General features: G+C 26.3%; 1 protein-coding gene across 1 annotated transcript; it reads right to left on the bottom strand.

Annotated features, from left to right (window-relative positions):
* Positions 1 to 13241: 13241 nt before the first annotated feature.
* Positions 13242 to 16938, bottom strand: LOC129958902 (uncharacterized). The gene is made up of 3 exons (XM_056071628.1): positions 16727 to 16938; positions 15973 to 16162; positions 13242 to 15310 (listed from the first exon to the last, which is right to left on the bottom strand). The coding sequence occupies exons 1-3, from the start codon at positions 16900 to 16902 to the stop codon at positions 15239 to 15241; spliced, it is 438 nt and encodes a 145-aa protein (XP_055927603.1). The 5' UTR covers positions 16903 to 16938; the 3' UTR covers positions 13242 to 15238.
* Between the last annotated feature and the right edge of the window lie 614 nt (positions 16939 to 17552).

Here is a 17552-nt window from a genome sequence, read left to right as displayed (position 1 = left end):
GAAATTTCAGTAATGAAGTTCTTAATATTTGGTCATAAGACACGAAGTTCTATTTGGGGAAGTGAGCGAATTTTAATTAAAACGCATTTCAAACTGAACAGTGTGTTTATTTTATGAAGGCTAAACCTCACTGAAATTTTGACAATAGTAATTTTTTGACCTTACCACTTCAAAACTTTCATAGCCCCATTTTAATTTTTTTTCATTTTAAATTAATTTTTTTCTTTCCTAATTTTAACCACCCACACGCCAGTCAGCGTGTGGGTGCAAAATGATTAAAATCTATTTTAAAAACTAAACCTACTTTTCTCACTTTAATCAATCGAAAGTCAGGAAACTTTGCCTTTTTCGCTCTTTTATATTATATTTCTGAATTAATTGGTTTCTGTCATATCGATCGAATTTATGCATTTGAGATTTGATTTTGAATTTGTGATTTGATTGCAAGTTTAAATTTTTTAAGGGGAAAAAAGGCTCTGCTACTTTAAAAAGAAAACTAAAAAATGCAATGCCAATCAACATTCTCTGCAAAAAAAATGCTAAGAAATTTTCACGCAGTTCGGTTGTACTTCATTCTCTGGTAACACATTCATATATCTTAACTGCTTATAATTTACTATTTCGTTTTTCCCTTTAACATTAATTTAAGTCTTATTTAAAAATATAAACCGATGCTTAAATTATTAAATTTTAATTAAACACTGAAATTTATACATTTAGAAAAGTAAATTTTGCTTCTAATTATAAAGAGAAATACGTAAATATGAAAAAGATGTTACAATTATAATTATAATCAAGAACTGTAAGTAGTGTCAAAATTGAGATGAACTTTTGTATACAGTTGACAGAACAAGAATTTAAAAAAACATGAATTTGCATCAGCCATTCACAATGTGGTTTCTAAATAACAAAGTTGTATTGAGTTTACAAATTTGCAGACTGTAAAATTCCACTAGATAGCTTCCAGCTGCTGTTGTGTGGAAGTTTGAATATATGGTGCCGATTCATATGCAGCCTTTGTTTTCTAACGACTGATATAAATTAAACACTGGGTCACAAGCAGCCTTCGATATCTTCAAAGCAGCGTGTTAACGTAAAAAAAACTGGAGGTATAATTGAATAATTACAGGTAAATTAGTGAATTTTTTAAATAGATTAACTTTCAAACTCTCCTTTAATGAGCATTTAAATTCCAGAAAAAGAAATAAAATATGTTGATTATCTAGTATACAAAGAAAATTAGACATTTTAATCAGTCTTGGTTTCACCAGCAATAAATAAAAAGTTTCAAAAATAAATCTTTTTAATTCGATTATATAAATTCTTTTATATAAGAAAACATATCAATAATATGTGGCAGCAAAAAAAAATATTTTTACGAGAATTTTCTGCTTTAAAAAATCAATAACATGAAATCTTGCTTCTTTTGTCGCCTTTCTTGTTGAAATTTAATTTCGAAATTTTCAATTTGAATATGAATTAATTCGAATGTTGAAGGTTGAAAAGTATATTTTGAAAATGCTGACGTTATTTTTAACGGTTTTTTTTTCTTTCAAACATTTTAGGCATGTTTTATTTTCTTTCCACAAGTTGAAAACCCAAAATTGTCCATGCCTTTTTTAAGCCTTTTATTTTAATTTTTAAAAGAAGGGCGTTAACTTGCATACACGTTTACAGTTGTTATTTTATCTTTTCAGCAGTCTTTCAGGAACTTACACGTTCTGGACTTCATCATGTCTGAAGTTAGAAATATAAATTCAAACTCTTAATGCTCTTATAATTATCTGACTTTTACATTTAAAACAGACATTAAATAACTTACACAAATTTCAACCTAATTTTTATCTTTTCATTAATGATATCTTAGACGTTTTAAATAGACTTAATAGATATTTAGTAAAAAATTTGATGATTCAGTCTATGGTTATTTCAAAGTTCAAAACACTTCCATTTTAGCACTTTCTGACAGCTTTTAATAGTTTCAAACTTACTTGTAGTTTTAATACCATGAGCATTTTAACGAGAAAAAAATATTGTTCGAAATTCTCGATAATAAACCATCTATCATCATCTGTTATCTTTCATCATCTTTCTACAAGTTTCGTCTTTCATTTCCTTAAAATAAAAATAAACTTTCGGAGCAGGGAATGAAAAATCAATAATTTCAGGTTAAACATGTTTCTGACAAATTTTTACACCCCCGTCTAAATTCTGAAAGAACTGATATTATTTGTAATTGATTATAAAATCTGTGATTATCTTAGTTAAATTATTATGATAATTTCTTAAGTTAATAATGAGAGATTTTAAAACATTATACCGGAAAAGCTTCCGCTATTTTTACTATATAACCAAAATTTTGAAATAGCCTTGAAATTTTTTAGTAATTTCTTTCAGTTTATGAAACTTGAATGATATATTTCTAGTGTCATTCCTCTAGATTTTATTTACTGATTAGATAAAAAAATATTATGTTCTCTAAACTTATCTAGATTGTATCTCATCATAACTTCCTATTTATCAGGGCCTCTTTTTACTTTTTCTTTCTAAATAACTGGAGTTTCTCAAAAAAGAGGATGGAATGACAAGAAATGAAATTTTCATTCGTTTCTAATTCCTATATGCCTTTTGGAAATGAAAACCAAAAAGTGACTCTTATTTCAACCGAATTAGATAATTCCCCAGGGAAACAAAAGACCTCTTATCCGTAAATGCTCTTATATTTCGAATTAAGTTGTTAATGTTAGAACATGAAAGGTTTTTTTCTTTGATGAACTTATACACCAACTGGATTGGAGTTGAAGTGAAACCCGATAAATTAATGCTCAAGAGGAAAAATAACCTAAAAAGTGTTCTTTTATTTCGTGAAGAGGTTTATTTCAAATCACTTTTCTTATTTCTTCTACTGTTTTGCCAACTCGAATCTCTATTGCTTTATAATATTTGTATTTGGTATATATAATATTTGTATTTGTTATATTCTTCAAAATCTGTTACTGCTTGAATTACACGACTTTCAAATTGTCTAGCATTTCATTAGAACTCTTGTGAAATAAGGAAAAAAATTCCATTTGCATATACTTTGTATTTAAGCTCCCCACAAACAGATAAATACATATGAAAAAATGCCAAGTTCTCTGTTTTGGCTTTGACCGTATACAAGTTTTGTGCAAAGCTTCATAGCATAATGAAAAATTTCGAGTTTGAATCTGTATAGTTGTTTTTCGACTGATAACGTCGAAAATTTAATGCAGATCCATAATTTTTTCGTTTCAAAATTACATACAAATATTCATTTATATAGCTAGTATTGGTTTTGAAATATCGTTTTCATATGCATGAGAAGGACAGACAATAAACAGCCATTTCTCCTATAGATTTAGTCCTCAATTCACAGCAGATCCTCAAATCTAGGGATAAAATCTTGTACAAAATTTCATCTATCTAGCTAATTGCTTTCTTAGGTTATAATGTTCACATGAACTCTGACGGTCATATAGATAGACTTTCTTTGAAAGATAACATTAAAAAAAATAAGTTTGCATGCTTGGAGTAAAAGCCTGTCGCCAAATTTCATCCATATAAGTTGCTATGTTTTTAAGTTATTTTTAATTTCGTCAGACGTCATTCCATTAGACACCTAACTTCTTGACAAATTTGTTCCAAATTGTGTAATAAATTCATAAATCTAGTGGCAAAACTATATGCAAAGCTTCAACCCTCTAGCTTATTGCGCTTTTGAACTATATTCCATTGCATACTAATAGAGAGAAAGACAGACTTCCTTCCACAGACCACATCCAAATTTCATTTGGCTGCATTTTTGGTATGAAGGCCATAAATCAAATTCCGTGTCTCTAGTTATATTTTTGAGTTATTATGTTCATATAGAGATAGAATTACAAAAGTGGTAATTTTGGACTGAGACAGCTATAAAAGTAGAGATTCCTCAAAATCATTTGGAGTGAGGCAGCTATAAAAGTAGAGATTCCTCAAAATCATTTGGAGTGAGGCAGCTATAAAAGTAGAGATTCCTCAAAATCATTTGGAGTGAGGCAGCTATAAAAGTAGAGATTCCTCAAAATCACGAATTCTAATACTTTAAAGTCTTTTGCTTTAATTCTAGAATATATATATATATATATATATATATATATATATATATATATATATATATATATATATATATATATATAATATATATATATATATATATATATATATATATATATATATATATATATATATATATATATATATATATATATATATATATATATATATATATATATATATATATATATATATATATATAAAAGAAATTAACATTTTTCGGGTTTGATATTTTTTTTTCGCATTTAATATTTTTCACCAAATAAAGAAATGTCATGTTATTTAATGAGTATTTTTACAATCTTTACTTATAATAAAGACGAATGTGTGGGTGTTGCCACTGTATAGACTAGACCGTCTCACTTGAAGCTACCAAATTTGGCACATATATACTTTGGAAAATGAGAATGGGCACCTCGGAGTAATTTTTTTTTCTTTGAAATTTTAATTAGAAGTTAAATCGACATTTTTCCGCAATAACATTCGAATATATTACAGTAGTAAAATGATTTTTACATCGCCTTAAAATCCAAAGGGTTATTTTTACAATTATACTAATTTTTTGCTCTATAAATATTTTTCGATATTTAATCAATTAAAAAAAAATACTTTAAGCATATTAATATTTTTAAACAAAAATTCTGATCTAATATTAAACGATAACACAAAAACATAATAATTCTGGGAAAACACAAAAGTTATTAATAAAAGTCATAATTAAAATTGCAGATTTTTTTTTTTTCGTTTTTGTTTTACAATCGAATTGTTTTCTTGTTCTTAACACAAATCATTATTGGCAAAGCAGACTTCAGAAAAAATAGTAGTATGTTTACTTAATTCTGGTAAGTAAATATGATAAGTAATTCTTATTCGTAAATAATTTGAATTTGGATTTAAAATACCATTAACATAAAGAAAATGCCAAAAATTACATTGTTCTAGACTTGAAATCATGTTACATTGTTAAAAGACTAGAAGTAGCTCGATTCTTTTACAATTTTTAGGGGAGCTAGCAGAAAATAAAAAAATGCATAGTAAATTGCAGAGAATGGCATAACCCTTCCAAAAAAATTATTTGTAACAAAATTTAATCCACGATCTTACGAGGAAGGATCTTAAAATAATTTTTCTGAAGAATCCATTAAGACCAAATTACATAAAATAGTTCATTAAGAATTTTAGCAGTGAGCATTAATCTCGGCGAATTAGCTGGTCGCCAAAGGCGGACAGTTTTGAGTAATAATATAATTTCGTGCATATCCACCTCTTTTAATTTCGTTAAAGAATAATCTTGTATACAATCTTCCTTAAAAATATTTCATTAAAAATAGTTAAGTTCAAATTCAATGGTGAGAACAACGGAGTCAATACATTTTCACGTGATACTCCTCAAATGCACCATACCATTTCAATTTTCAATTTCATTTCAGGAAAAAGTACATGACATAACAGCTTGAGATATGACAATGACTTAATACAACTATACTTGCCATGAAACAGTCATTTGGTTCTATTATTTTTACACTTTTTCCTCAGAGCTTTTGAATACGGAACTATATTCAAAAGAATTCTTAAATCCAAAAATTGAAGTGTTTTTTTTTCGGTTGGATCAATTCAATCTAACATACAAAATTAAAGTCACTATAAGTCCCTTCTTAATTCATTTGCTCACTTAATTTGAACTCGATCCCTTTCAAAAGACTGCTCACTTATAAGAATTTCAGAAATATTCTGCTCTGCGTTTCCGTGTATTCCGTGTATTTTTTTGCTTTGAAAAAAATAAAGCTATCCCTAGGGTTCGATGTCACCATTTAGATTTTGTTTTGGATTCTGTCAAAAGCGAAAGCTATCCCAAGAGCAAAAAATTTCAAAAACGGAAGTTGTTTCTACATTTCTCAGTCAAAGAAATATTTTTCCTTAGGGAGTAATATATTGTGGTTTCCCTTATGCACTTGATAACTTTATCGGCTTGCGATTGCAAACAAAAAATTATACCATTCTTTAAAGAACATAGTTAGAATATAATGCATTAAAAATGTATTGCTTGACTTTTCATAATCAAAATTATAATGCAATTTATGAGAAAAAAAAACCTTTATATGAATCAATTAATTAACGTCATAGTCATGTAATAAACTTAAATATATTCGCCAAGTTATTTTGCACTGTACTCTAATGCCCCACCGTTTTCCCTTTCACTACATATAGTGGATTCCAAAATTAAATTGGTATGATGCGTTTAAAATTAACCCAAAGTTCTTGGATTGATTTCTTTGCATTTTCTTACTTTCTATTGTTTCAATGCAACTCTAAATGGAATAAACAAGGCAATTTGTGAGCCATCAAATTACAAATTTACTATCACAAAAAAAATCGAATTTTTTGTCAAAATATGAAATTTTTCTCTAAATTCTTTTTATAGATCATCTACAAGCGATGTATTTTTATTATCTTTTACATAAATGACAATGTTTGAAGCATCAGATGATTAAAAAAGCTCATAGTTTTTTACAAAAATTAAAATACATTTATATAATTTACATTATTTTTTATTTTATATTTGATTCAATAAAATGTTTTGTAATATTTTTAGCTCTATTAAATGTCCGTTACAATATAAAAAAGTGTATGGCAATATTTTAACATAAATGTTTTACAGTTTTCTTATTAGCAAATTTATTAGCAACTAGATAGGGATTTTTTAATTCATTCTGCAATATAAAGGCGAAATAATTATACATTTTTAATAGGTTTTTTTGTCCATATTACATGATGCCTACTCTAACTTTAATTCTTTTAAAATATTATTTATAATTATCTAAGCAATTTATTTTCAAAGTCAATAATTCTTCTGAGATTATATTATCACTAATTATTCATTTCTTAAATGAATTTTTGCTATTTAAAAAAAAATTAATTTTCGAAAATATACATTTTTTTTCTTAAACATGGTCTGGACCAAGAAAATTTTCATGAATCCGATTTGAAAGGAAAATAATAATAATAATAATAATACCGATCCAGCTTATCCAAATGTGTGTAAGGTGTTTCCGAATCTGCTTTGAAAGTCCGGAAAGTATGAAATTAACTGGATTATCGATTGAAGCATCTGCTATTCAAAACTACGAAGTTTATTATTTATAGTACACTTCTAAATGGTACATTTATCTAAATAAATTAACGAAAGTAAATTCATATGACTTCATAATTACACAAATAATGTAACTGTGCATGTTATTTGACATCTAAAAGCGTGTTTATTACAGTATGCTGTATCATCATTTTTTCCCTTCAAGCAAGATAAACACAATGGAATTCATTGCTCATCTGATGTAAATTATGTGATGTGTATCTAATGAACATAAATTAACTTTATAGTCATACCTTGTGAATATTCAATAAGTAATCTACTGGTACGGATCTGTAGTGTTACTTTCTGTGAAGCCTGTCTCCTGGTAAGGAAAACGGTTTTACAGACGGCTGCTGAATAGGGACCAAATCGATGAAACCCGGCCATAGCAAAAAACTTGATGACATGTCGATTAGGAACAAAGATGCGATGCCTTTCTAGAAGCTTCTTTGTCCCGTCAGGGAAATTATAAAAAGCCGAAAGACAGAATGATAATCAGTAGGAAGTCGAGTAGATGAACAAGTTTTTCTTGAGAGTTTTATGATGTTATTTTTATTTATTACCGATGTGCTGATTATGTGTTGCTGTTTACTTACTATACGTACTATTTTGTGTATGGATCACTGTGTTTTTCGATTGTGTATTCGTGTTTTCGAATAGAATAAAGCATCGTTAACAATTACTGGGTATTTTGGACTTTTCACAATACACACACTGAATTTTTAATTTTTCCACAACAATGCATTTAGTTACCGTTTAAAACAACACTATGTTGTCTTCCATTTCTTTTGTCACCAAGAGGCGCAGCTGCATGGAGAGCAAAGATAAAATTAATTTTATATATTTTAGTAGAAAATTGCGCTCTTAATTTGAGGTAAGAAATTTTTTATTTCTTGAAGGTGCATGTGAAATACTTTAACGCCTGCCGATTATTTATAACGACCATCTATTTTTTTTTTTAATGAAACTGTTTGTTTTTCATAAAACAAGAATTACTTTTAAAAGATATTTTTGATCTCTTGCGTTTAAGGTGTATGTACACACTTGAAACTTCGCAAATCGTTCAAAATATTGAATATTTTTTTATTGCTTAATAATGTTGTCTGATCCTTTAGCTTTCAAACCAAGATGTTGTCAATATTCGAAATATTTCTCGAGTTATAATTATTTTTCTTGAGGAGCTTTCATTAAAAACTCTAGTTACGGTGTTTTTAAAACTCATTTTAGAAGAATGGTATTTTTTAACTATGTTGCTTCATTCAAACAATCATAACTCAACAAGAAATGAACCAAATACAGTTATTTATATATCAAAATAATCTGTATTAAATAGCGGATGTTTTGTGCCTCAATCAAAGTTATTTTATAGAAATAAATTTTTTATAGCTATTTAAAAGTTAAAATTACAGAAAAATTCTCGCTTTTTCTATTCATTGTTGATGAAAAAATTGTTTAAAAAAACTATATATTTTTATAACTTGATTGAGGCAGACAACATGATGACTAATATTAGGCATAATTTCCAACTAGAATTATGTGTCTGTGCAAATTAGAATTTAAGATATCATGTTTCAAAAAATAGGCTAATTAGCTCATTAAATATTATTTAATTAATTAATAATTTGTGTAATATGGTTTTTTTAAATGAGTTTAAACATATATTAATGATCTACTGTAAAAAAACAGGACTTTTAAAGTTAAAATTTTTTTTAAAAAAATCTTAAGGTGTATACGTACACCTTAAAGTTTCAAAGCTAGCAAATTTTCTACATTAAAATATTAAATAACCGAAAATTTAATCCTCAAGTAATGTTAAATTTTCATTAAATCATCCTAAATTTATGTTTCGAAATAGTCTTCTCTTTTACCTTTGATTTATTTTGCTGAGTGCTAAATTAATAAAAAAAAGGCAACTAATACACACACAATCCTCTCATCCATCCGTTTCTCTTTGAAACAATGTTTGTCGACATTCTATTTAAGACGATTAATCAATATTAATGCGAACAGAGAACACAAGAGACAAATACGATTGGAAGACTTTTTTTAGCAGTTATGAAACTAAAATGTGTGGCTTGAAATACTTCTAAACATTGTCTCTTTTTGATTATTCAGTTAAGGATTAATCTTAGTGTTTTTATTGATTTCAATAAATAAGTAACATAAAATTAAAGGAATCGGCTCTTTCAACCTATATTTATAAAAATCATTTAAGTGAATTGTTTTTCTCTCATTTTTTATTCTATAATTTTTATTCATGGCAGTACAGATAAATAGAATTTTATATTTTCATTAAAAGATTAATGTTCTGAACAATTGGCTTAGTATTTTACAAATATAATTTTTATATTTATGAATCTTTTTAAATTTAAGATAATTTTGCTACATTTCTGGTTCAAAATATCGTTACTTATTCATAAATGATGCAAATACGAGTACTTCTCAGTAGATCTTAATTAGTTAATTAAACCCTCATAATCTTTATTTTTCTAAAGAAATCTTTCAATCTATGCATAATATAATAGCCAGACTTTTAAGTCAAACTTTCGAAAATTATATCAAGCATTCTTTTCCTTTTTAATCTTTAGATTAGTTTCAGTTATTTTGAACATATTAGAGATTACATTAAAAACTAACAAGCATTTCAAAAATTTATTTCATTTCAAGTGTTGGAATATTTTCTAATGAATATCATTCTCTTTCGTTCTATTTTAATTTTTGTTTTAAGAAACTGATGAAGTACTTGACTTAAAAAGAAAGAGCGTCATCAGTCGAATTCAGTTTATTTTCTATTTAAAGTGAAAATTTTTGCATGAAAAGAGAAACTCATAAAATAATACGATGAAACGATGCCTTAAAATATTAATGAACATCTAGAGATGTTAGAAAATACATATTATCCCAAGTTTTATTCCTTTTCCTTTTTATTTCATTTCCATAAACTAAAAAAAAATAGAATTTTAAATGATATTGCTTTTCAGTTAATCTTAATCTTCTAATACAATTGTTCTTTGATTATTTTAAATCATAATTTCCATTATTGTCTTCAGCTTTATTTAGTGTATACTGTTTAGAAGGTAAATCGTTACATCCACATTTTTAAATATTATATATATTAAATATCCTGTAATTTTTTATTCAAATCAACTTGAAATTGTTTTTGTTAAACCCTCAAAGCATCAATCTTATAAAATGATGCTGTAAAAATATGACTAAAAATTATTTAAATTCTACACTTATTTTATACATATTATCCCAAACAGTTATTTAGTTTCCTTTGATTGAATATCTTTATTACCAAAAAAGCACGAATTGCAATTGCAACGTATTTCATTCTATCTTAATTTGATCATTGGATCATCTCATATTATCATCGTTAATATTTTTTTCAGCTGTATAGAGCATATACAATTTCAAAAGTAAATCAATCCCTACAAAAAATACTTATTATTTTATACATTAAGTGATCTGTAACTTTATACTTGATCTGATTCAAACTGTTTGTGTTGAAAACTCGAGTGCAGCAATCTGAATGTTTTGAGTGTTTTTCTTTACTTTTTGCGTTTTACTCCTTCTAAACTCTTACTGTTCTCTTAAAGATTACATTAGAGTTTTGCTGATTAAAAAGCTAAGATTTTTTGAAGGTTATAACTGATTTCAATCATTGCTGTATAGATGAAAGCGTTTCTTATGAAAACTCAAAAACATCAGCTTTTTTTCTTTTTTTTTTCTGCTTCTCTTTACTTTTCACATTTTATTTTATCTGCCCTCTTATTCTTCTCCCAATATGGATTTGTTAATGTGTTAAACAAATGAAGTATTTAAAAAAATTTAAACTGTTTTTAATCATAAATTTTGTAGTTCAAAATATTTCTAATAAAATCCCAAGAACATCGGCATTCGTTGAAGATTCCTTTCTGAAAATTATTTTTCTTCCAATACAGGTTTGCTAATGCGTTAAACTGAAATATTTAAACAATTAAAACTGTTTTTAATCATATATGTTCTAGTTGAAAATGTTTCTGATAAAAACCCAAGAACACCAGTATTCGTTAAAGATTTCTTTTTGAAAATTATTTTTCCTTCCTATATAGGTTTATTAATGCGTTAAACAACTGAAATATTTAAAAAAGTTTTAACTGGTTTTAATCATAAATTTGGAAGTTGAAAATATTTTTGATAAAAACCCGAGGACACCAGCATTCGTTCAAGATTTCTTTCTGCAAATTATTTTACTTTCTATATTTTATTCCAGTTGCCCTTTTATTGGATAATGATATTTCATGAGCTTCGCTTAGCATTTATAACATGCAAATTTATGCCATCATTTACTTATCAAAATCCTAAAAAACCTTCTTTGGAATTTTTAAGGAAAATTTATATTTATATAAAGAAAAAGTGTTTTAATAGAGTCTTCTGGATGGAATAATTTATGTAATAAAAATACCCTTTAATAAAAAATAATAATTTACAAAACTACATTCACTTTAACCTAAGACAAAATAAATCCGAATTAAAATGCTCTTTTCTGGTTCATTATGAGAACAAGAATAATAAAAACTCTTTAAAGCATTTATTTGGGGTTGAAATGATCAGAAATAAGACAAATAAAATCAATAATTTTGAAATCAAAGAACTTTATTATAGCTAAGCATTATACTACATAATTAGAAGTGCATTAATGAAATAAGTGAATTCCGTGAACATGTGACTGTTTACAAATTCAATCATGTACGCTTTGTACAAATTTTTATAGATTAATTTTGCACTCCAATAAATGCAATCGAAATTTTATATATTAATAATTCATAATATATTTAACAACAAATTGACAATTTTTATAGATAATTATTATAATACATATGATCAAAAATGAAATTCTTAATGAATCTCTTTTGTAGCCATAGATCTTATAAGTCAACAATATAGCTTTCTTCAATAGTAGATTGGTGAATTCAAATCGAAGCAGTCTTTTTAAGAGCTATTTTCTTTGGCGGTAATCTTTTGATGCCTTATTAGAAAAAATATGTACACTATCAAATAAGAGTCACTGACCGCAAAGACAGCTTGATTTTCCCCTTGAGGATTTATACATTAACATCATTTTCATTGCTGAAATAAATTTTTTCTGAGGAAATGGTTAAAATACTATTATTGCAATTGTTGGAATAAAAAACAAAGGAAATAAATGCATTTTTTAACATTTCTTTTTAATATCAAAAAATAGTTTTTAAATCAAGAGATTACTTATTGTTAATATGGCACTTTTCAAGAACTTGGTTTTGACTTTCCTTTGACTTCGACTTTTTTCCGAGAAATAAAAATATCTTTCGTATAAATTTGATTTCTGTCTTTCTTTGATTTCTCTCTTTAAACAAGTTTCAATCCAATTTGACAAATTTCTATTTGAGTACAAATTTGGTTCACAATTTTAACTAATTTTTAGTATTCATTTGACTTTACTACATAATAAATATTTCATATGCGGTCAGTGACTTTTATTTTCACCAACTACCTGCTTCATGAACTTCTACCTCCTTTCAAAATTACATTGGTCATCTCAACAAGTCAGAATTTCTTCATTGTTAATAAAAATTAATTAAATTCATAAGTTCTTGATACATGCATACAGAATAATAATATTTTACAAATATTAATGCAATAAACCATCTGATCAGGTAATAAAGTAAAAACATTCAGGTATTCAGTAATAATTATTTTTAGAAAAGTTTTCGATTAAATAGATTTTTAGCATTGATATTACAAAAGAGAAATTAACCTTTTTTTCAAAAAAAAGTTAGATACAATAAAGTATAAATGAATATCAAACCTTATGAATACCACATCAAAGCATTTTAAGAATTTTATATTAAAAAAGAGAAAAAAGTCTCAGAATATACGAAAAACAATGCATTAGTAGTATCTTGCAAATATTAAAGACTGCATATTAATACATATTTATTTATTTATTTATTTATTTATTTGAAATAGGATGAACCTAAATAGGATGAAAGTTTGCAGAAAAATACACTTTCATGTACAAAATCGCAATTTTATATAAAAGAATATATATTAACAACTTTTTAAAAGCACATGCACATAATATTTGTTGATATAGCTTGACTTCCAACAAGAGAGTAACATAATAAAAGTACATTTCTCTTCATTTGCCGTCATCAGTGACCTTATCTTTATCATAAATATTAAATATCAATAATTATTTTAGAGTTATTTCGAATATAATTTTTTAAAAATTTCTGTCAAAGAAAGGAATATTTACATCACCATTCACGGAAATTCACAGAATAGAAACAGTGCACGTTTTAATTCTTTTTAACTATAACAGCTAAATGCTTGATTCTACAGAATTAAAGTTATATTGTAAGTCGTAAAATTTTTATCACATAAAAGTGATTAAAATTGCAATTACTCATTAGAACCTTAGCCAGCAGACATATTGTTTAAATTTATTTTAAAAATTATTCTTTTTTAACGAAATTTCGTTTTTTTTCTATAAAAACCAAAGACTTCAGAGACTTTTCAATAAATTTCAGAATGGCATTACGTGTTTTCGAAAACGATATTCCTTTTTATTTCTTTCTAAATTGAAGATTGTTGAATTATCATTCAAAAAGCATACATGCAGCATAAATTTTAGAAAACAAATGCTTCGCTTTCTATAACTGTATTCTTTCCTTTTCACGAATGCTCGAACGAGAAAATTATATACAAGTTAAAAATTGAAAACTAAATGAATATTATGCTGTTAATCAAAAGGCATATTTATCCAATTAAAAATGTAATGTAATTTTCAAGACATCAATTACACACTTAAATTATCTTCTTGGAAATAACTACTTTCCTTCTAGAAATTTTATAGTCACATTAGAATATCATATCAAGTTCAAAGAAGACAAAAAATTAGAGGAATGTATTTAACTTTTATCAGCAGTAACTATGATGTTTCCTTAAATCCTTTCCTTTAAAAAATTTAATTTCCTTTAAATCTTAAATTCATTGCAAAATTAAAAAGATCAGGTTCTTATCGACAATTAGTTTAGATATTACATATGATTTCTTATAGAAACCACCGATTTTCTGAATCTATTTACCAGATCCGTATCTTAGTTACGCAGTAGTCTATTGATGAATTATAAGAAAAGTTCTGTTTTAATATCTAATAACGATAAAAATGCCAACACAAATTCTATTTTTTCTCTTATGCATAAATATGTAATCATTAACAATTTCTTCACGAAAAAAATAAATATTTTATACCCCTGAAAGGGTAAAGTGAATTCTTTTTCTCTGTTCTTTTTTCGATAATTATTTCCTGAATTCGCAGTTTGTTTGTTTTTTAATACACAATATTATTCTTTATTTTAGTTCATATTTTGCTAAGATTTTGGAAAAGCTTTGGAAAACTATCCTTGTTTGCAAACAGCTGGCCAAGGTCGTAATGTATAATCCATTTACTTATTTTACATTGTTAAGAAGAAAGTACATTCAACGCCATAGAACTGAAAATTTCCATTTCAGGAAGGATGAAAAAAATATTTCACCTCCACGACAATATATCTCAAAATCGATGATTGAGACCTATTTGTGCTCTTTATTTCTTTCTGCTCATACACATAATTACTTTACACACATAAACATTTCTTTTGATACGTTCACAAAAAATAATTTAACTACTGAAACCAACAATGCATCAATCAAAAAAAAATTACTCTGTCTACAAATTAAGTACAATATGAAAGAAATTGGAAAGGTTTTCTCAACTAAAATACCTATGTAATTTTAACTTAATTTATAAATTTTAAATTTATAAATTTAATGATAAATATTTAACTAAAATAAAATGTTTTAAGAATTATGAAATTAAATATTAATTATATTGAAATTATTGAATCTGATAAAAATCAAACAGTCATTTCCAAGCTTATAAATTACAAACAGCAAAAGTGAATACAACTTCTTTTCGACAGGTTAGGATTACTTCGATTTTTTCCCCTTTTTAGAACGTGCTTCATATTCTGGCCAAGCTGTAGACTCAAATATATCTTCCTACGTAAAAAAATAACACATCAATTTAAATAAAATCAAAAGTGCTACTATAGTTTGCAAACATTAAACACGATTCACCCATTATAAAAAATTAATTCTAAAGCTTAATTAATTTTTTATACATTTATAAATTATTTTGTTCGTTTAAATATTCAGAATCTTGTAGTAAACTTTCAAAAAGCATTATTTAAAAAAAAATGAGAAAATTCTGTTATTAGTTTTTACGACATTATGAAATCAATATGGCAGTTCTGACATTTGAGACTTTTAAAACTACATTTATCATACTTCTGAATAGAAAGCAATGTAATGTCTAGCTTCCAGCTTTGAGACCCGCTTCTGTAGAAAATTGAAGCTTGTTTGTGTTAAGTATTATCAGTGTTATCGATAATATATTTTAATAAATTATGAAGTTTGATCAGCTTTCACAGATCTTAAACATGACATAATGCAGTTCGCAAAACCGTTACAACAGGACTTCTTGAATTTGAATTTCATTGAAAAATTAAGTCTAATAATAATAATAATAAATTGGTCTTATTACGAGAAAATATGCATTTATATTGAAATTCAAGAAAAATTCTAAAAGCGTTGAAAATTTACATCAAGAAAAATGCAAATATATCTTTAAGAATAAAATATGAGTGCAAAAAAATTTTTACCTTCGTACGGCCCAAAATAAAGTCGCCAAAACCTAGACCAAAGGAATCCATCTCCCTCTCATATGCTTCCACATCTCTATTGAAGGAATCTAACAACCTCACGAAAGCTTCTATATCGATATCAAAGGAATGTAGCTCCCACTCAAAAGTTTTTGTATCGATATTAGAGACCATAACGCTTCGTCCAAATCTGTAATAAAGAAAAAAATATAAATTAATTAATTTAATAAAACATTTCTCTGAAAAAAGATTACTTTTGTACCAAAAATGTAAATTTAAATTTAAAAAGATGAAATTTTAAAGTATTTTTTTAAGGATTTTAAAGTTTATTCATATATAGAAGTAACAGTAAAATTTATTAGCCTCTTTTAAATATATTTATTTGTCATGAAATATACTAAGATATTAACACTACTTTTCTCTTAAAATATTAATGAAGTTAATTTAAAGAAAAACAATCAAAACAAAGGACAATTAAATTGCTTGAAAAAAATCATTTTTCAAACTACATGCATTAAAAAGTTATAAAATCTAAATTTGTTTGTATGCTCTTTGAAATACTAAATTATGTTCACTTATATATGAAAAAAATTTCATTTCAATATTCAAAAATGGACTTTCTCATTATTTTTCAAATTTAGTGCTTCACTTCAAATACTTTTGAAAAGTACAAGAAATTTAGTCAAATGTCCATAAAACCATTTTTAAAATTTAAATGAAATTATATAAATTTATTTTTTGTAAAATACATTACCTTGGCCTGGCCAAATTTTGATAGCGATCATCATATCTTTTCAGATATTTGTAAATTAAAATTAAGTCTGCAGTAGGCAAATTCTCGTAGTTCTTAGGTAACTTGTTCCAATCAATTGGGAAACTGGCCACAGCAGTAAATACGGCTAATAAAACGCAAATACGGTAAAGCTCCATCTTCGTCTTTCTGGGAGACCAAAGTCCTCTTTTGACTGCAACAGTGTTTCTGGATGAATCCGAAACAAAACTGGCATTTTAAGAGGTAAGAGGCGTTTTTGACTCCGCCTTCACCATACGCAAGATGCTGTGAAGAAGCTTTCCAGCCATTGGGAAAACAATATAAAAATAGCTGAACCAATCATAATTGGTGTGTTTTTCAGTAGGTAGTTTAGCGGAGAGAAAAAAATCAGATGCTTTTTTTCCCATTCATTTAACGGTAATACAATCATATATTTTAACACGGAAGTAATTTTATTCAATTTATTTCTCATGTTGCTTCTGTTGTTTCGCATGTCTTATTTAAATTGCTTTTTTATCTAATACTCTAGATGTAAATGAAAGGAAACATAGTAATTAGATCATCTACATAAATGATATGTTAATGAATCGATAGTTCTTCAGCAACAAGTGTTAATGACATAATAAAATTCGATTCAGCAATAATTTTGCAACGTAATATCACTCAACACGCAAACTTGTGTGATCATAAGTAAATACTAATAATTCCAAAAAAAATAAAATGATTAAAGTGGGTAACCTTGAATAAAATGGTATTATTTAATATTTCTAGAAAAGGTGTTTTTAAAATATGTCAGTAACAAACTGTG

This window comes from Argiope bruennichi, chromosome X1, assembly GCF_947563725.1.
Source record: "Argiope bruennichi chromosome X1, qqArgBrue1.1, whole genome shotgun sequence".
Classification (NCBI taxonomy): Eukaryota; Metazoa; Arthropoda; class Arachnida; order Araneae; family Araneidae; genus Argiope; species Argiope bruennichi.
Note: the sequence above shows the minus strand (reverse complement) of the source record. Positions and strands in the feature narration are given on the sequence as shown.

What these genes read in the sequence shown, in the direction of transcription:
- LOC129958902 (XM_056071628.1), bottom strand. Translation starts at nt 16,902, where the DNA reads ATGGAGCTTTACCGTATTTGCGTTTTATTAGCCGTATTTACTGCTGTG. An exon ending in CAAAATTTGGCCAGGCCAAG is followed by an intron (nt 16,163 to 16,726) that starts GTAATGTATTTT and finishes TCTTTATTACAG; the next exon opens with ATTTGGACGAAGCGTTATGG. An exon ending in TTATTTTGGGCCGTACGAAG is followed by an intron (nt 15,311 to 15,972) that starts GTAAAAATTTTT and finishes TTTTTTACGTAG; the next exon opens with GAAGATATATTTGAGTCTAC.